The sequence below is a fragment of the Mytilus edulis genome, chromosome 6 (assembly GCF_963676685.1).
Source record: "Mytilus edulis chromosome 6, xbMytEdul2.2, whole genome shotgun sequence".
In the NCBI taxonomy this organism is placed as follows: domain Eukaryota; kingdom Metazoa; phylum Mollusca; class Bivalvia; order Mytilida; family Mytilidae; genus Mytilus; species Mytilus edulis.
The window spans coordinates 10,948,623-10,970,224 of NC_092349.1; the positions used below are offsets into that span (position 1 = coordinate 10,948,623).

The 21,602-nt window shown below is 32.4% G+C and overlaps 2 protein-coding genes across 2 annotated transcripts in view; one reads left to right on the forward strand and one right to left on the reverse strand.

Annotated features, from left to right (window-relative positions):
• Positions 1–528: 528 nt before the first annotated feature.
• Positions 529–16,603, forward strand: LOC139526195 (solute carrier family 28 member 3-like). The gene is made up of 11 exons (XM_071321322.1): positions 529–811; positions 1,576–1,717; positions 3,199–3,393; positions 3,900–4,061; positions 5,150–5,279; positions 5,846–5,972; positions 7,934–8,102; positions 8,620–8,778; positions 9,419–9,599; positions 10,438–10,574; positions 16,532–16,603. Exons 1-11 carry the CDS (start codon positions 612–614, stop codon positions 16,601–16,603), a joined length of 1,674 nt encoding a protein of 557 aa, XP_071177423.1. The 5' UTR covers positions 529–611.
• Positions 16,237–21,602, reverse strand: part of LOC139527126 (leucine-rich repeat and WD repeat-containing protein 1-like) — a 28,570-nt gene continuing 23,204 nt past the window's right edge. The window contains exons 13-18 of the mRNA XM_071322398.1: positions 20,807–20,941; positions 20,151–20,263; positions 19,397–19,558; positions 18,578–18,684; positions 17,432–17,500; positions 16,237–16,716 (exon numbers count right to left, since the gene is read on the reverse strand). Coding sequence (XP_071178499.1) covers positions 16,606–16,716; positions 17,432–17,500; positions 18,578–18,684; positions 19,397–19,558; positions 20,151–20,263; positions 20,807–20,941 — 697 coding nt within the window. The 3' untranslated portion in view covers positions 16,237–16,605. The remainder of the gene's footprint in view (positions 16,717–17,431; positions 17,501–18,577; positions 18,685–19,396; positions 19,559–20,150; positions 20,264–20,806; positions 20,942–21,602) is intronic.

The following is a 21,602-nucleotide window of genomic DNA, read 5'->3' on the forward strand; positions in this document are numbered from 1 at the left end:
TGATTGATCAAATTTATGCTTGCTTAACGTCCAGTGGGAAATATTTCAACTCTGAGCAACTTTATCGTAGGTGAATGATTGATTATTGAATGCCTTATGTTCAGTAGCAAATATCTAAACCAGCAATCCTATCACAGTGGAAAGATTAATTGATTACTACTTGTTTAACGGTCCTTTGTCATAAATATTTCAATTTAGAGTAATTCTACGATAGGAGAACGATTGATTGATTGATAGTTGATTACTTAACATTTAGCAGTATATATGTCAACTCTGCAATCGTATTGCTGTGGAAAGATTGATTGATTACTGCTTGCATGACGTCCAGTTGTATATATTTCAATTCTGAACAGTCCTATTGAATGTAATTGATTTAATTGTTTCCTGCTTTACGTCCATTGGTAAATACTTCAACTCTGAGCAATTCTATGGTAGGGAACGGATTGATATATGTTGCAATTGTTTATTGTCCAGTGGCAAATATGTCGAGTATATTTAAAACTACATGTATATTGAAAAATACATTGTTCGGTCGACCATCTTTCCTTCGAACACGATGGTGGGACAAAAAAAGAAGAAAAACATTTTCTTGGATTGGAAAAATAGTCTCTATGCTATTGTATATAGCATATATGGTGTATGCAATATGGTATGATAGTGGCAATGCTTTCTTGTTGCTGTTTGACACATGTATTGTTAGTTTATGGATAGCAGCACATGCGGAAAGATCAAGAAAACTTTTCATTATAGCAGGGAAGAAAATCGTCAAAGCCAACAGGACAGTTAATACGAAAATTCCTTATTTAAGGATGTAAGTATAAATCATAACATGACAGTATTAAAGATATAAACGGCTTTCATTTCATATTTAGCGTCACCATCAAAACAACTTGCCTCTTCTGGTGCTAAACACGGATGTCTGTTTAACGTTAAGCGGCAAATTAAATGTATATTCAGGAAGAGAACATCTTACTGCTGTATGAATTTTAACCCTATTTTGTACGAAGTCGGCGCGCTGAGTCATATTTTAAGGTGTTAGTTAACAAAAGTTGCTAGTTAAAATTGTAGGAAGACAAATCACCCTTCCCGCGTAAATCATTTAAAATCCGAGCCGACCAGTCTTTGCTCTAACTTCAGAATGACGCATGCAAAGCTCGCAGAAACAATAAATACTAAATTAATTTTGAAGTTTTTGGTTTGACCCTTTCGGTGATAGCACTAAAAGTTTTAAAATATACTCGACATATTTGCCACTGGACAATAAACAATCAGCAATCAAAAAATCCGTATCCTACAATAGAATTGCTCAGGTTTGAAGTATTTGCCACTGGACGTTAAGCAAGCATACTATAGTTTAGACGGCAATATCAACCACTGAAATGCAAGATGACTCTTCGACTCAAGTGCAATAATTTTATTAAATTTCAAAACAAGAAGATTACTTGCATTAATCAGCACAACGGGTGTCAATAGAGAAATCACCAAGTAAGTATGTTTCTTTAAATGAGGTTATTTTTTATGTAAATAAGTTAACTATACATTTTCTGTTGCGATACTTACATTCTTTCATTTCAGAATATTTACAGTAACTGTAGTATTGGTACTACTGGTGTTTTTGATACATGAGTGGGTCCACGTCACCAGAAAACTAATACCTTTTGGTGGGTTGATACTTTTATTGTTTCTAACATTATTGACGTCACGTTCTCCATCTAAGGTAACTATGTTAGAACCGTCAGTTTTGAATATAGACTTTTTTATATGACGTCTTTATTTCCATGTAAAAATACATAGCTGACAGTAAAAGCAATGTCTCAACGTCGTACACAGCTACTTTTGCATAGGTACTATTTCTGTACTTGAAATCTGTAGTACTGGAAATTTACTTTTAATATTAAGTACTTTTTCTTTACTTTAAAATTATTGTTATATTTAGGTACTTGTAGATACCTGTATTTTACAGTACTTGATTTGTACTTAAAATATTGGTACAGAAATAATACCAACAATGATCACAGTATTCCATGTTTGAACATCATAACTATAAGACATTTGAAATAGAAAAACTTTCAAAATGCTGAAAATGTAACGATGTAACCAAAAATCTGTAGTACTTAAATTTCAAGTACAAATAAAGTACTGTAAAATAAAGGTACCTAATAATTACAATAATTTTAAAGTAACAAAATAGTACTGAATATTAATAGTAGATTTCCAATACAAACAACAAACAAATATTTTATTTGCCAATCACGGCGCCCAAAATGAGCAGAATAATCACAATATAATTTTCAGACATAATGTAAAGTAAATTAAAAATAGGTTAAACGAAGTACATAATATGATTGATTTTGATTTAATTGATTGACATAAAATATTAAACCAAATGAAGTAGGCAATTTGTAATAATAAAAATATATAATATAATATGACCAATTGTCTGTTACTCTGAAACACATGTACTACAGATTTTTGGTACTGAAATGGTACCTATATGCAAAAGTAGCTGTGTATAGAATATTTAAACAGAGATTAAAACTATTAGAGTTCTTGTGACATTTTTAACATTTACATTAGAATAGACGAATCCAATTTTATGTCAGCGGTCTCTTAAAAGGAAATAAGATACCTGCAGTTGAGTCTTATATGTTTAATCTTTTCTCTACGTAGCCAATTATGGTTTTGATGTTCCTAAATGGCATTTTCATTATGATTCCAAAACTTTGTTCCCGAAAGAACATGAGTAATAAAATTAATTACAGTATATGAAAACAGGAAGTGAAATTCAAATTAGATTGTAGTGAATGAAAAAAAAAGATTGCATAAAAAAAATCACCAAATAATTAAGTAATTATTGCAAACTAATCATTAGCTATCATACAGCATCATCTTATTTTTTTTATATCATTGATTTACCGAATTAAACTCGACAACTTGTTCATTCGGAGCATCAAATTAACTTCCGGCATACTTCAAAAACGACACAAATAAATCAAATGTATTTGTATTCAATAAATCTGCAATCTTTACCATAATTGTTTATGCATGTACACACAAATGCTGCAATGTTTTTAAAAAACACACTACAACGTGCTCTTACGAAAAATTGTAATAACCTCTCCATACACCATTAAGTGTATTTGACTGTATTTCATATTGAAGCTACAAAGCAAAATTCAATATGAGATTACTTTACAGATTAAATGGACGCCAGTTATTTGGGGAATTCTTCTTCAGTTTCTGTTTGGATTGATTATTCTACGTTGGCCAATAGGGTATGGATTTTTTCAATTTATTGCCGGTCAGATTTCTGCCTTCCTTTCTTATACGGATAACGCATCTAAAATTGTTTTTGGAGAAGAAGGCATTAAAGAACATCCAATAGTGTTCAAGGTAGGTATGCAAGTACAAATTAAAAAAAAATAGAAGATGTGGTATGACTGCCAATGAGACAAATATCCACAAGAGACCAAATGACACAGAAATAAACAAACTTTTAATGTTTATCGTACGGCCTTTACCAATGAGAAAAACCCATCAGGCATAGTCAGCTTTGAAAGGCGTCAAAATGACAAAATGCAAAACGTGCAATTCAAACCAAAAAACTAATGGCCTGATTTATGTTCAACATAATGACACGAAAAACAAACATGATATTAAGCAACAAACGACAACCACTGAATTGTTTGGTCCTTGGACAGGCAAATAAAGAATGTGGCGGGTTATATTACCAAAAGCGTCATGTGCATGTTGTATTGTGCTTTATTAACTCAGTGGTATTGTACATCTCTGACTCCGTTAAAATTTAAGTGCTTTGCATATACCATAAGTGAAGACGGGTAACCAGGAAAATCCTCAACGTGTAAAATTTCTAAACTAGATGTCTTTTCCTCTTTTAGGTTCTACCTGTAGTTGTATTTTTCAATGCAATCACAAACGTTTTATATTATCTCGGGGCCATGCAGGTGATTATTAGAGTTATAGCCCGTGTCATTAGATTTGTCATGAAAACGTTATCAGTGGAATCGTTTGCTGTAGCGGCTCAAATATTTCTTGGACAGGTACGTTTACACATAAATGGCATACCAACCTTCAATCTTTTTGAAATATAGACCTTGGATTTCGTTATCCTCGGTTGAGTTATATATATGGAGGATATGGGTATGAATTTAAAACACATTTTTTTTTTAGTTTAAACATATTTTATTTGTTAAAGTACAAATTGAATAAGACACAAGTCAAACAGACTTATGAAGTCTTCTCCATTTAACATTTATAGCAATATAATACAAAAATATATGTATGAGCATGCATGTATAGAATGGTATATCTATTTAGTAAATATATATATAAATATTGATCAAAAGACGGAAAATTGAAGAAAAAGAAAACAATAATAATACAGAAAAAAAATCAAAAATAAAAATATATAAATCATTATTTAGAAAACAGAAACACAAAAAAAAAAACAAAAAACAAATAATAATAAAAAAAAAAAAAAAAAAAAATAAAAAAATAAAAACAAAAAAACAAAAAAAAAACGAAAAAATAAAAAGGACAAAAAAGGGGAAAAGAAATTTTACTTAGATGATGATGTGTGTGCGATCATGGTTTGCTACCTAGACAATTTGAAATCTTTCCGAACTTTTAATAAACTCAAAGACATTTTTGAAAATGGTTTGGTTTTGCTCTAGAGAAAGAAGACAACTACCCGAGGTAAGTAGTTCTATGTTAATTTTACAATCATTTGGAAGCCAGCGCAGACTTTCATACATTTTATTTCGTATGTCTGAATATAATATACATTTAAAAAAGAAATGATAGGAATCTTCACGATTAACACCACAGCGGCAGGAAGGGTCAGAAATAATATTTAAAACACATTGGCCATCACGTGCAGTTTTTTTCTTCCCTCCTTTTTTAATTCTATATTTGCTTTATCCTGTGTTCGGATTTATTGGTTATAAAGCCTTCTGACCAAAATTCCATCTAATTTGTCAATTTAGAATGCCTGTATAACGACTGTAAAGATTTAAACATTTTAATGTGTGCTGGGGAATAATAGCTCTATATATTATGGATAAAATTGATGTACAATGTGGATTTGTTATTGAACTTTTTCTCGTTTACCCGCTTTGTTTTTTTGCAGGCTGAATCTAGTATAGCTTTGAAACCATTTTTGAAAGACGTTTCAAGGTCAGGACTGAATTCTGTTATGACAGGAGGCTTTGCAACAATAGCGTGTACATATATTGCAGCTTATATTGAATTCGGGGTATATATAACATCTATATAAATAAAATGATGGTTTATATTAAACCTATGTTGCCGCAATAATCCCTAGCTGTTTACACACTACTAGGAGATACAAGTGATACTGTGTTACGGTTATTTTTCAATTTTTCTATTGATAATAAGTCACAAAGTCTGAACTAGTAGTTCTTGCTATCTTTGCAATTTAAGTTATATAATAATGGAATTGCAAAAAAACAACTATAAGTCTGTGCCTTGTATAGCTGTTAAATCCCGCAAACAGATTTGGCTCAAGAAATTCACTTTAAAATTGGTATTCGCTGCATTTTATGGTTTAAAGCAAAGCCTAGTCGACCCGGAGTAGAATTGGTATGTTCTGAGCACTGTAACCCTATATGAACTAGCAGTTGGAAAATTTCAACGTTTTGACAACATGTTTCGATCACGGAGGCGAGTTAAAATCGTACACATTAACAAGGCTAGTACAGTGTAATAGGTCAATAAAAAAGCTCATCGTACGGTCAAATCTGCATGATCTATTGAAAAAAGGTACCTTTTAAAAGATCTTAAAATTATCATCCTTTACCGGTACCAGCACAGCATTTAGTGGCAGCTTCTTTTATGTCCGCTCCGGCTGCATTAGCAGTGGCTAAATTAGGATGGCCTGAGGACAGTGATGTTGAAGAAATAGATTTGAGCAATGTACAATTAGATGTTGGGTATTTTATTTCATGATTATGATATAGTAAAAAAAAGGGACATATAATAATTAAATATAAAATTACGTGTGGACACTGAAGGGTTAAGACTATTAGACTGGTGGATCTTACTATCATCATGCTTGTTCAATATGATTTTGAATGCATCCATGCAATCTTTACCCCAAAAATTTGAGTTTTTTCTTAAAATTTAAATAATATTGACATGCTATCAATCCAATTACTTTAAATTTAGCAATTGCCTCATACTCATACAGAGTTAGAACGGAGCTTACTATATAGCAAAGTATTTTTTTTTCTAATTCCAATACTTACCAAAATCACTGAGGCAGTCAAACCTATAAACATCAAACCTATTAACAAAGAAAGACGCGGACAATTTAATAACTAAAAGAAACGATAAAAAAAAAATCTGCATTCAACAAAGCATCACACCAAAAACTAAATTGCACATAAAACAATATACCAGAAATGAACATGTGTGTTCCAGGAGAGTTTGCAATTCCTTCTCAACAAGAGACATCGTACTGTTAAAAAATAAAACATGAAATCATGCAAAAAACCTGTAGGGTATAGCCAATGAACAGGTCAATACTGACGCAGATTGTAGGGTATAGCCAATGAACAGGTCCATACTGACGCAGATTGTAGGGTATAGCCAATGAACAGGTCCATACTGACGCAGACTGTAGGGTATAGCCAATGAACAGGTCCATACTGACGCAGACTGTAGGGTATAGCCAATGAACAGGTCCATACTGACGCAGACTGTAGGGTATAGCCAATGAACAGGTCCATACTGACGCAGACTGTAGGGTATAGCCAATGAACAGGTCCATACTGACGCAGACTGTAGGGTATAGCCAATGAACAGGTCCATACTGACGCAGATTGTAGGGTATAGCCAATGAACAGGTCCATACTGACGCAGACTGTAGGGTATAGCCAATGAACAGGTCCATACTGACGCAGACTGTAGGGTATAGCCAATGAACAGGTCCATACTGACGCAGACTGTAGGGTATAGCCAATGAACAGGTCCATACTGACGCAGACTGTAGGGTATAGCCAATGAACAGGTCCATACTGACGCAGACTGTAGGGTATAGCCAATGAACAGGTCCATACTGACGCAGACTGTAGGGTATAGCCAATGAACAGGTCCATACTGACGCAGACTGTAGGGTATAGCCAATGAACAGGTCCATACTGACGCAGACTGTAGGGTATAGCCAATGAACAGGTCCATACTGACGCAGACTGTAGGGTATATCCAATGAACAGGTCCATACTGACGCAGACTGTAGGGTATAACCAATGAACAGGTCCATACTGACGCAGACTGTAGGGTATAGCCAATGAACAGGTCCATACTGACGCAGACTGTAGGGTATAGCCAATGAACAGGTCCATACTGACGCAGATTGTAGGGTATAGCCAATGAACAGGTCCATACTGACGCAGACTGTAGGGTATAGCCAATGAACAGGTCCATACTGACGCAGACTGTAGGGTATAGCCAATGAACAGGTCCATACTGACGCAGACTGTAGGGTATAGCCAATGAACAGGTCCATACTGACGCAGACTGTAGGGTATAGCCAATGAACAGGTCCATACTGACGCAGATTGTAGGGTATAGCCAATGAACAGGTCCATACTGACGCAGACTGTAGGGTATAGCCAATGAACAGGTCCATACTGACGCAGATTGATAGATGTACTTTATCTTAAAAGACGCTGAAGTAAAATACTTTTCACATTCAATTAAATATGCACAGCTGACTATACGGTATGGGCTTTGTTTGTTTCATTTTGGTCTCTTGTGGACAGTTGTCTCATTGGCAATCATACCACATCTTCTTTTTTTAATTTTTTATACATAACGATTATGAAACTTTATGTACAGTATATATATGCCCAAGGTGATTTGTAACACCACTCGATACTATTCGTTTCAGACAAGAAACCAACATTTTGGAGGCGGCATCTGTAGGAGCGACAGCTACTGTCAAGCTGGTTGCTTACGTTGTTGTAAATCTGATAGCATTTCTTGCTATTTTGTCATTTCTAGACGCCGCTATTTCATTTTATGGTGAAAGAGTTGGTCATCCCGAAATAAATTTTGAGGTACATATATTGTTCTTGTTTTACAAAATAAGAATAAGTTGTCAAATATTTTGCCATACATAATCACTGAATATGCATGATATACTACCACTGGACGTAAAACAAGCATAAGGGAGCAACCATTTAACTTTTAAAAAAAAGGGGGGGTTAATATAGTAACTCAATTAGTCAATCATTTTCGTCAATAAAATAAGATTCGGTATTAACGTTTAGGAGATTGTAACACAACAACACAACAAATAAAAAGAACTATGACAACATTTTTCAATTGTTGTTGTTTCCAAATGTTTCATATAATGAAGACGGAGAGGGGTAATCAATGCAGACTTTTGCTATATTTGAGATCTTTAATTATCAGTGTTGTATCATGGTAGCATCGTTTTAATAGTTTGTTTGTTTTTCTTATTAGTTATTTATTATTCAAGTTTTATTTTTCATATCGATAGACGTTATGTGTGTTATAGAGTCGAGTTAATTTTAGGGGAGTTAATCAAGTATTTTTTTGTATTTATTTCAGTGGTTATGTTCATACATTTTCATGCCACTAGCTATAATCATGGGTATACCATGGAATGATTGTAGGACTGTAGCTACTCTGATAGGAAAGAAAATTGTACTCCACGACTTTCTGGCTTACATGGATCTTGGCAGATTGGTTAAAGAGGATAAGCTCGAGGTGGGATATGTTTCTTAAATTAAACAATGAAATTCATTTCGTCATTTATCATAGGCACTTGTGTCAGAAAAAAATGTTTCCTTCATAAATTAATATAACACTCTGTTATATTGAGGTATATAGGACATTTCTAAAAACAAGTGCCTGTGTCCATTATCTAGGGAAATTGCATAAAATCAAAAGATAAAAAATACCTTGTAATAAATAAGAAGATGTGGTATGGTGTGCCAATCAGACATCTCCCCACCCAAGTCAATAATTATTGTTTATGTTTATTACTGACGTATTTAGTCTATTTTATAAATATTGATATAACATTAACACTATTTACTTAATGTTCGTTCTCAGCACTGCTATAACAAATTATACCCCGATTTAAAATGATCTGCGGTCTAAGCACTAATATGACGCATGCTGTTCTCATCCTAAACATGCATGAAATATGTGCAACTGTACGATGTAACAGTCAGCAGTTATTAAATGATAATCTTGACTTAATTGAAAGTATTATGACACTGCTATGCTACTTTCAGCTTCCTTTCAGCATATAGTTTCATTGTTTGAGTAACAATTGAATTTCGTCATTTTATATTTTTTTTATCTGTAAATGTAAGACCTTTTTTTTTTAAACATTACTCAGGATCGATCAGCAGTAATAGCAACCTACATTCTATGTGGATTTGGAAGTATAGCATCTATTGGTGTAACATTAGGTGCGTTAACTGCCGCTGAGCCTAGCAGGAGAAAAGATTACGCCAGAGGAGTGTTCAGAGCATTTGTATGTGGAAACGTTGCTTGCTTTATGACTGCCTGTATTGCAGGTACATTAAAATTATCAACATTCTTTCTTACGGGGAAGGTACAGCTAGTAGGATTAGGATTTCCGAAACGATAAATAAATAAGAAGATACTGTAACATGGATCAACTCGTTCTCCGGCGGAAAAATCTCTTTCTCTGATGGATAAACGTCTGATCATTAGAGCATGTGTAACCCATCATGCCGAAAAAACATCCGGTTGAAAGTCGTATTTGTAGAGTTGTAGTCGTATATGATTGATTTCCTGTGACACTATTAAAACGATTACTCAAAATGTATGATAACGAACCAATGGCTTAGTAGCGAACCCATGGAAAAGTAGTTGTCTTGTTAGCAGCAACAGTCTATCAGAGAGGTACATGTAAGGTTGGGAATTGCTATCTGTCGAAGTGCACACACACAAAAACGTTTTAAAAGCGGAGGAACATTGGGGTTTCTGGGGAATTTTTATCCTTAAATTTTATTTATTTTAACATTAAAATAGAAAATGTCTTCGGTTTCAATTACACCATCAAACCATGATTAGCTCGACATTTTGTTGTTAACATTAGACAACTTTGAAGGATCATGTATAACCTAATTTTGTTTGAAATCCATTGTTACTTCCAACTTGTCGTGTGTGTCTATTTTACATTGAAAAGTTGAAATTAAAATAACCCAAATGGAACAAACTGAATTATATCACTCAGTCGTTCCGACTGTTGAAACATTGGAGTGTGTCCTTAAAGATTAATATTCAAGGCTTGGGAATTTTTTTATGACATTGTGATCGAAAAATTTAAACACAGTGCATTGTATTTACATGTTTAGGCAAAATATAAATGCATCTTTTCTTTTGCAGGAATGCTGTACACAGAATTTACTCCTGTTATATATAACAATACTACAGACTGTAACATGACCAGTCTATCTTCCTGTAACACAACAATGTCAAATTCATCTTTATATGTATTAGATCTTATAAATATCACACAAAATGCAGGGGCGGATCCAGCCATTTTAAAAAGGGGGGGGGGGGGGGGTTCCTAACCCAGGACAAAGGGGGGGTCCAATTAAATGTCCCCATTCAAATGCATTGATCGTCTCCATTGGATCCACGCCTGAAATGAACTTTAGATATGTTATGTACATGTATGTAACCAAACTTTAGATATGTTATGTACATGTATGTAACCAAACTTTAGATATGTTATGTACATGTATGTAACCAAACTTTAGATATGTTATGTACATGAATGTAACCAAACTTTAGATATGTTATGTACATGTATGTAACCAAACTTTAGATATGTTATGTACATGTATGTAACCAAACTTTAGATATGTTATGTACATGTATGTAACCAAACTTTAGATATGTTATGTACATGTATGTAACCAAACTTTTAAACATGTATTGCTATAAACTAAAAATATATACTACATGAATGTTATGCGACTGTCATACACATCAGTGAGAGGTTTAGCTAGCTATGAAACCAGGTTCAATACATAAATTTTCTACATTAGAAGATGCCTGTCCCAAGTTGTTGTGGTAGGTTTTTTTCCTTCGTTTTAATTTGCTTTTGACTACAGACTTCCTGTTTTGAATTTTTCCCGGAATTCTGTATTTCTGTTGTTTAACTATGATCTTACCTCTTTTATATGGAGTATATTTAGTATCTAAAGTATATATTATGATATTCTTTGGAACATCGGTTCTAACTCTAACTGTAATTTCGTAAAGCTATATTAATGTGTCAATTCTGTTAATAAGTTTTGGCTTTTAAAACTAACAGAAAATATGAATCTATTTTCTAATATGCTATTGTACATGAAATCTTGGAATAAGTACAAACTAAATATCTTCTTTTCTTAAAATAAAACAAAGTTAAAGCAGTGAAAACTGTTTCTTTGAAGTCTCAGAACCTTATTTTTCACTTGTAAATGTGTAACAAAACATAGTGGGTTAACATCGCAAAACAACTTTATCATTCAAAGTCAACAACAATGACTGAACTTCCATGGCCAAATAATTTCTGTGGAAGTGATGATATCACTGCACCCTAATTACCATTGACACATCACATGTGGTTCCCTTTTATTCGACCAGTTGTGTCGTTGTAAGTTTGAAAATTCCACTCAAAAAGGTGCTTGGGGTTGTCTTAAACTTGTTATGGATGAGAGTTATAGTACCATGTTAAAGGCTTCACTGCAACTTTGAGATGTAGAACAGGAATAAAAACACTGTTCCTTTGCTCTATGCGTTTGTTTTTTTTTTACTTCATCAGAAGGGGCTTAAAGTGTTACTGAATTAGTTTCCATTATCTTACTTTAGTTTGCCTCAAACAAATGTAATGAAACTTATACACAATGCTTATTTCCACAACACACAAACTAAGTTCGAATTTGGGTGGCTTTGCTTTTATTGTTCTAAAGTGATGCCCTTTTACAAATGGGAAAATTGCTGATTTTTTTGCTCCCTTTCTTTTAACTTAAGTTTGCCCAAGCATAATGTTATGAAACTTATACACAATGTGTATTATCATAAAACTCGGACCAAGTTTGAATTTGGGTGGTGTCATTTTTAATATTCTTGAGTTATGTCCCTTTAAAATGTTATACATAAACAAGGGCATCATCCATGTCCTATGGACACATTTTCTGTTTTATTGCTGTGCATGTACTGATTCTGTCTTGCAAGGACACCCCATATACTTTCTTTTCTATTCATCTATATGACTATTGGTATTTTTAACAATATTTTAGCTTATCATCAGTTAAAGTTCAGATCTAGAAACTCTTTATATATAGCAGAGATTTCAATCAATAGTACAACTCGGTTGTATAATCAAAGTGCACTGAAGGGTGAAGTGAAAATTAACTTTTATTTGCGATTTTGTGAATTTGGAATTAAACAGTGTATTGTATTTGTTGGTCAAATAAAAAAATTGAGTTTGGAGGTTTCTTCCTTTTTTCATGATAGTTTAAATAGATATAGGAAGATGTGGTATGAGTGCCAATGAGACAACTCTCCATCCAAGTAACGATTTATAAAAATAAACCATTATAGGTCAAGGTACGGCCTTATCTTAACCTATTTCTATGCATAACTTATGTAATTTATAATAAACAAATGTTTTCTCAACAAGAAATACACATCATACAGTAACTTAAATATCAAAGTATAACATGCACAACATTGCCTGGGTCTAAATAACAATTGCTTCACTGCACTATTTTGTTTGAATAATCAAAGGTAGTGATTAACCTTAGGTAGATATCAAGTCTGTACCGTTGTTTTGATTGCCTTTCGTGCAATCTTTACCAAGAAACTGTGATTTGTATATCCATACAATGTTTAATTGTTTTTAAACAAATGTCATGGCTTTTTTCTATCTACATAAAACTAGAGGCTCTAAAGAGCCTGTGTTGCTCACCTTGGTCTATGTGCAAATTAATCAAAGGACACAAATGGATTCATGACAAAATTGTATTTTGTTGATGTCGATGTGTTTGAAGTTCTTACTTTACTGAACGTTCTTGCTTCTTACAATTATACCCATAATGAACTTTGCCCATTAGTAACAGAGAAAAATATTTGGTAAAAATTTACATAAATTTACCAAATTAATGAAAATTGTTAAAAATTGACTATAAAGGGCAATAACTCCTTAAGGGGTCAATTGACCATTTAGGTCATGTTGACTTATTTGTAGATCTTACTTTGATGAACATTATCGCTGTTTACAGGTTATCGCTATCTATAATAGTATTCAAGATAATAACCAAAAACAGCAAAATTTCTTAAAAAATTACCAATTGGAGGGCAGCAACCCAACAACCAGTTGTCCAATTCATTTGAATATTTCAGGGCAGATATATATTGACTTGATTAACAATTTAACTCCTTGTCAGATTTCCTCTAAATGATTTGGTTTCAGAGTAATAAGCAAACTAGAGGCTCTAAAGAGCCTGTGTCGCTCACCTTGGTCTTGTGCATATTAAACAATGGACACGGATAAATTCATGACATAATTGTGTTTTGGTGATAGTGATGTGTTTGTAGATCTTACTTTACTGAACATTCTTGTTGCTACAATTATCTCTATCTATAATGAACTTGGCCCAGTAATTACAGTGGAAAATATTTTCTAAAAATTTACAAAAATTTATGAAAAATGTTAAAAATTAACTATAAAGGGCAATAACTCCTTAAGGGGTCAATTGTCTATTTTGGTCATGTAAACTTATTTGTAGATCTTATTTTGCTGAACGTTAATGTTGTATACAGTTTATCTCTATCTATAATAATATTCAAGATAATAACAAAAAACGGCAAAATTTCCTTAAAATTACCAATTCAGGACAGTAACCTAACAATGGGTTGTCCGATCCATGTGAAAACATCAGGGCAGATAGATCTTCACCTGATAAACAATTAAACCCTGTCAGATTTTCTCTTACTGCTACGGTTTTTGAGTTATAAGCCAAAAACTGCATTTTACCTCTATGTTCTATTATTAGCCTTGGCAGCCATTTTGGTTGATTGGCCAGGTCACGCCACACATTTTTTAAACAAGTTACCCCAATGATGCTTGTGGCCAAGTTTAGTTTAATTTGGCCCAGTAGTTTCAGAGAAGAAGATTTTTGTAAAAGATTACTAAGATTTACGAAAAAATGGTTAAAAATTGACTATAAAGGGCAATAACTCCTTCAGGGGTCAACTGACCATTTTGGTCATGCTGACTTATTTGTAAATCTTACTTTGCTGAACATTATTGCTGTTTACAGTTTATCTTTATCTATAATAATATTCAAGATAATAACCAAAAACAGCAAAATTTCCTTAAAATTACCAATTCAGGGGCAGCAACCCAACAACCGGTTGTCCGATTCATCTGAAAATTTCAGGACAGATAGATCTTGACCTGATAAACACTTTTACCGCTGTCAGATTTGCTCTAAATGCTTTGGTTTTTGAGTTATGAGCCAAAAACTGCATTTTACCCCTATGTTCTATTTTTAGCCATAGCGACCATCTTGGTTGGTTGGCCGGGTCAAGCCACACATTTTTTAAACCAGATATCCCAAAGATGATTGTGGCCAAGTTTGGATTGATTTGGCCCAGTAGTTTCAGAGGAGAAGATATCTGTAAAATATTACTAAGATTTACGAAAAATGGTTAAAAATTGACTATAAAGGTCAATAACTCCGAAACGGGTCAACTGACCATTTTGGTCATGTTGACTTATTTGTAAATCTTACTTTGCTGAACATTATTGCTGTTTACAGTTTATCTCTATCTATAATAATATTCAAGATAATAGCCAAAAACAGCAAAAATTCCCCAAAATTACCAGTTCAGGGGCAGCAACCCAATAACAGGTTGTCCGATTCATCTGAAAATTTGAGGGCAGATAGATCTTGGTCTGATAAACAATTTTACCGCTGTCAGATTTGCTCTAAATGCTTTGGTTTTTGAGTTATAAGCCAAAAACTGCATTTTACCCCTATGTTCTATTTTTTAGCCATGGCGGCCATCTTGGATGGTTGGCCGGGTCACGCCACACATTTTTAAAACTAGATACCCCAATGATGATTGTGGCCAAGTTTGGTTTAATTTGGCCCAGTAGTTTCAGAGGAGAAGATTTTTGTAAAAGTTAACGACGACGGACGCCAAGTGATGGGAAAAGCTCACTTGGCCCTTCGGGCCAGGTGAGCTAAAAAGTTAACATCGAGAAACTATCAATTTCCTGTTGTTTACAACATGAAAGGGGCATAACTCTTAAAATATTTTTTTTTTTCATAGATAAATATAAATAAGTTAAAACTATAATGTAGTAAAAATATTTATTGTATAACAAAAAACACTTTTCTCAATAACAGTTTATCACTAACAAATGTTATAACTAAATGACATACTAAAACTATGATATCTCCTCTAAAAACTTGTATACTAACAATATTCTATCTTCACATAAAACTCATATACTAACAATATTCTATCTATTCTATCTTAACTCATATACTAACAATATTCTATCTTTACTCATATACTAACAATATTCTATCTTAACTCATATACTAACAATAATCTATCTTAACTCATATACTAACAATATTCTATCTTAACTCATATACTAACAATATTCTATCTTAACTCATATACTAACAATATTCTATCTTAACTCATATACTAACAATATTCTATCTTCACTTTCAGTTAATACATTCATACTATCACATTCCTATTTACAATTTCCATATTTTCCTTATGGCTTAAATTACATGACAAATTATTAAAGTTCCCCGATAAATTTCAATATTTTATAAATATCTAGAACAAAAATATACAAGTTAAACTGTGAGCTACTGCAACAGACATTTAACTGGTTTTATAACAGTTAAAATAAAAAGCTCCATTAAATTTCCTCAATAATTTCTGAAGTAATAACGAATACAAAGACAGACTTATAGTTTAAATAAAAATATGCAAAAAACACAAGTAGGAATGATTAATTAAAACAATATTTCATCTCAGTAAAATTATTGCAAATATGTATAAAAACATAAATATAACATAAGCGTAACTTATGAGCATCTTTTAAAAATCAGGCAGTTAAATTGTTTTTCGACTTTTTTATCATCATAATAAAAATAACAGACATTTTTGACAGAACAATTCGTAAAATTTGAGTAAATCTTAAATCCTTGAATTATCTTTCATATTTTTTCAATCAGCTTCAACATTTTCCTTTGTAAGATCTGATGCTTATAAGATGCATCTATATTAAGGAGGTATACCTAGGTTAAGGGAAATAACTCTTCAAATCATCAGTATGTTTGTGTCAACCATCTTCATTAATATATTCTAAGCTTCTAGGTTATATAGATTATTTCCAGTCTGTTTTAGCTAAAAGATTAAAATACATTGATAAAACTTGACTTTTAAGAAGCACATGAATGATTTAAAGAGTTATCTCCCTGATTCAAAGTCTCCCCCTCAAATGGTAGCCATATTGTAACACTATAGAAATGATACAGGATTCTTCCTCCATATACACACAAGATTATTGTCTGTTCCACAAGCTATTAATGTCTGATCATCACTCGAACAACAACTGTTAATCACAATATCCTGAAAGATAAAATGATAAATATTATACGTAGAATCTTATACTGTGGATGCATTATTTTTCGTTGGATACCAATTTTATTCGATTTCATGGGTACAATTTTTACAATAAAAATGTAGCAAGACGTTTGACAAATTAAGGAATTTACAGTCTTGTGAGAAAAAAAACACTGTAAAATTAAAACCAATCAGAAATACTTTAATAAATTTTGCACATGCCAAATGGACTGTGGCTTCATTATAATTTTTTATATCAATTACCTTGGATTACTTGTGTAAATGGGGAACCATGAATTTAATGTTCAATGAATTACAATTTTTCTATGGGAATATATGCAAACTTATTGTTGAAAAAAGGAAATAAAATTTCCACAAGATGGAGATTTTCATCAATCAATTAAAATTGATACCATTGAAAATAAATGACAACACAGTATACATGGTATATACAATGATAAATGACCCAAGACCCATATCCACAGATATAACTCTCTACTTTCCCAACACTCATTATAATGAAACAACCAGGACCATTCTTACACAAGTCAGGAGTTAATAGTCAACTGGAATATGTTTTCAATTCATTTGCCTTGTCATGCTATTTGGTTAAGGTAATGGACTTTTCCTTCTTCAATTTGAGTTGGCGTTCCATATTTTTAATATTTAACTTTTTACATCAATATTGAAAAATAATAGAATATCATAAAACATTTCTTACATTACAATCTGGTAGTTCATCCATTTTTCCCTTGCTTGAACTAATATCTAGGTCTGGCCAGAGTAGTTTCTGTAATGAAAGGAATTATTTTAGATATAAATGCTTCTTTTTACTTTCTATAAGAAACAGGTATTTTTATACTGTACCCATAGACTTGACCAAAGAATTCAAATTATAAAAATATGACTCAAGGCTCATGCTACTTGGTAACTGTGGCTGAAATAATTGTTTTTCTGTCAACAACTTCACTCTTTCTGTCTGCCAAAAAAAATATTTAGTCCATCTGTTATTCATAACAGTGAGTCACTTTCATTTTAAAAAATTTTCAATTTCCATTTTTACCAAGAAAATGAAACATCAATTTTCCTTTAAAAATAAATTCAAAGAATAAGATAATTAGTTTCTTTAAAATAGTGTTGAAACCAATGACCATTGAAGATTGGAATCATTTATTCAAAGAATCAAATTTTTATGCAAACATATCAAAATGATTTCTTCCACTTTTCAGGTATATATTTGAATTACTGTCATTTAAGTTTTTTTCCTCATTCTTTTTATAAATGTGTAGTATTATCCTGATTTAGAGTATTTGTTTGCAATTTGATTGGCTTGTATTTTTCTAATATTAAAATTTCAGTGCGTTTTTTTTTTATTTTAGTCAATTTGAATTATCTCCCTTAATCCATTGACTTATTAAAAAGTATTCTTTTTAGTTGCTTCCCTTTGTTTATTACTGATGTTTATTACTGACGTATGTAATAAACAAATCAAGATAAATTGGTTAAACATTGAGCAATTGTCCTAATTCAGAATTTATCATTGGAAAAAAACAATAAATAAGTGGTGTAATAACAATATCAGGATAAATTTTGTACACTGTGCAAATGTCCTAATTCAGAATTTATCAGGTCAATAAAATTCATATCAGGTGAGATCAGATTCAAATTAGGACAATTGTACACTAAAAATACATGATTCAATTAATTTCTAAAGGTTATGCCACCAGATCCTGATTTACTGATTTTGCTGATACATGTATTGCAAAATTAGACTCGAGACCAAACAAAAGGGTACCATATTAAAGTCTTATTCATCAATTTGTGTGATCATTTTTCCATGTACCAGTTATCTGCTATCAGAACTTACCGTAGAGTAGCCTAAAATTTGGTCAGATGAGGACTTGTGTTTTTTTGTGAAAGCACCCATCTGGTAGATAAACAATGACCCCTTGTCGTCACCAGCTGTTAGCATACCTATAATATACAAAATATACATTTCCAGAAATCCCTCATATAAATCAAATTAAAATATTCTTAGTAGTAAAATCACTAGTAAAGCACATTTATCAGTTTACCTTGGTACATGAATTAGCCAGGCTTAGGAACATAATTTGTGAGTTTTTTTCTTGTAAATTATTTGGTTAGGAAAGCACACTCTAAGTTGTTTTCTTGAAGTTGTCTAATTTATTTCTTGATTCCAGTTGATTTTAAGTTGACATTTGTTTAAGACTTGCATATTTAATTAAGTCATTTAACCTTCCTGGTCACCTGAGATCAAACTTAAGTTTTTCATGGGGTTTGTGTTGCTCAGTCTTTAGTTTTTTATGTTGTATTGTGTAAACTGTTTTATCCATAATCCTTATCATTCTGATATTGCATATTACTGTGGATTTGATATTATTCGCTGGATACCAATTTTCGTCATTTTCATCCATTTCGTGGTTACAGTTAAACCATGAAATTAAATGATTAAAGAATGATGAATTTTCTGTAAGTTTGTTTGCAGACAAATCAAATATCCACGAATATGCAAGTTTTCCTTAATCGTGGAAAATTGGTACCCACAAAAATAAATGAATAAAATTGAGAATGGAAACGGGGAATGTGTCAAAGAGACAACAACCAGACCATAGAACAGACAACAGCATCATATCTATATTCTGATGACCACTTGTTGTTATATTACCTGAGGTCGAACTGAGGTTGATATAGTCTACAGATGTTCTAGTATACTGTAATAATGCTGATACTTTGACCTCTACTGTTTTTGTTCCTTTAATAACCTTGACAGGTAGGTTGTCATGGAGATTCCAGATTACCATGTGACCTGAACCATTGCATTTGGCTGCTGTAATAGATAAAAACAAAATAAATTAACAGATGGAAAAACAGGGCTGTTACAGACATTAGTTCTGGTCAAAAAGATGTCATAAATTTTTTTTTTTTTAAATATGTTAAAATGGTCAAATCACATTATACGTACATTTCATGTTAACTCAAAAGGTCAAATATATCGTTTAATGGTCAAGTCCAGACAATACAAAGGTTTGAGAAGCCCTGTGGCAAAACCAATTTCCTATCTTGCTTAATCCTGGTTTCACTGGCCTCTTTCTCAGAGATTCATGCGTTGGAATGAAAAGACAGATGGACATGATGGAAAAATAGTGCCCCATTCTGGATAGGGGGTAATATTTCTAATTATTCTGGTTCCATTCTTCACAATAGTCAAGTCCTACTTTTGTATCGCTAGCCTGACAAAACTGATGTTATAAATTCAATTAGGGCACTTTCCAGGTTTGACAGTTTTCATACAAAAAGGTGTATTTCACGCTTGGCACTTCAACTACCACCATTATTTAAAAATGTCTTCCTTGCCAGTACTGAAAATGTTGTTAAAAACACCAATTTCAATCAATTACTTTACAATGTTTAGTACTTACCAATGTAATCATTAGGTAACAATGTCAGGCCATCTACTACTTCCACATCATCGCTATCCCCTGATTCAATATCGGACATTGTACTGGGTATCAGAAATTCAAAGTTAGGATCCCTGCAATATATATATATGACAATGAATGTTAGATTTCCAACCATGAAAGGTTTTAAAACCATAAATTGAAACTGTTATTTTATTGATTTTTTTTTAGATACAGTTAACATGGTTATAGGGGTTATGAAGTTGATTGCAGTATTTGTTTATAGCTATATACATGTATTATGACATGAGCTTTCATGGTTTTCATTCACATCAAAATAACTGATATATGGTACATAATTAAGTCCCTTCAAGCATTGGTGCAAGGTGTAAACATTGAAAATTAACCCTTCCAAAGGTTACATCAGTTATGAAAGTTATTGTATGCTCAGAAAGTTTTTAATGAATATCTTTCATGTCTTTCTGCCATTTTTAATGATGGACAAAACATGAGATCAATTTTTGTGATTTTGGTAAATTCTGCATACTAAGAATACAACCAAAACTTAAAATGAAAAGTTTTATTTCATAAAATATTTTGACACAATTTTCTAACAATAAAAACTGCAAAAATTTCTGAATTTATCGCAGTTGAACCTATAAGTGTATGAACCATACCTTGATACACTTTTCTTGTTATTAAATCTCCATCCATAACATGATTTTTCACATCCAGCTATCAGCATCTGACTCTTTGTACTAAACACCAAATTCAATGCATCTGTGTGGGCTGTATTTAAAACCATCAACTTCCTGTGAACACAAAACAGATTGTGTGTAACATTGTAGGAGGTGCTCCCAATATGGAGACAGGATATTGTATTGAAAAGTTATATTATCTTAAAAGGCCTTTTACTAATAGTTATATCTGTTTAGAAGTTCATGAGAGACTCAGTATTCTCCTTAAGGCCTTTAACACTATTGTACCTTGGTGGAATATTTTCTACCATGGTGCTATCTTGGATTTTTTAATAGAATGTTTAAGGCGCCATGGTGCTAAATTTTTGGAAAACAAGTGCTATGTTAATTTCCAAGGTGCTATTAGAAAATTCTAACGAAAACACTGGTCAGATCATACGACTTTCAACTATTTTTTTTGGCTTTTAAGACGATTATTTCATTAAAATTCAACTGCTACCACCAAAATAGATAATCTGGTGTCTGTGAACCAATCATTTTGAATGTGTAATAAATGTTAATTAATAGGACACAATATACTATAAGTTATATGGTTCACTACTGACCCCCTACGGATCCATAAAGCGTTAGTAAAATCCCAGGCCAATGGATTTTATTCACCCTCTATGGTCCGTAGGGGGCTAGTAGTTAACCGTATAAAAAATTTATCTCACACTGGCCTTTCTGCTGCGTTTTGTTGAGAAAAAAAACAATGAAACACAAGAACATTAATAGA

Coding starts and splice junctions, on each gene's coding strand:
- LOC139526195 (XM_071321322.1), top strand. CDS start 612: ATGCTATTGTATATAGCATATATGGTGTATGCAATATGGTATGATAGT. Junction 1,718..3,198: donor CGTCACGTTCTCCATCTAAG/GTAACTATGTTA, acceptor ATTACTTTACAG/ATTAAATGGACGCCAGTTAT. Junction 8,779..9,418: donor TTAAAGAGGATAAGCTCGAG/GTGGGATATGTT, acceptor AACATTACTCAG/GATCGATCAGCAGTAATAGC.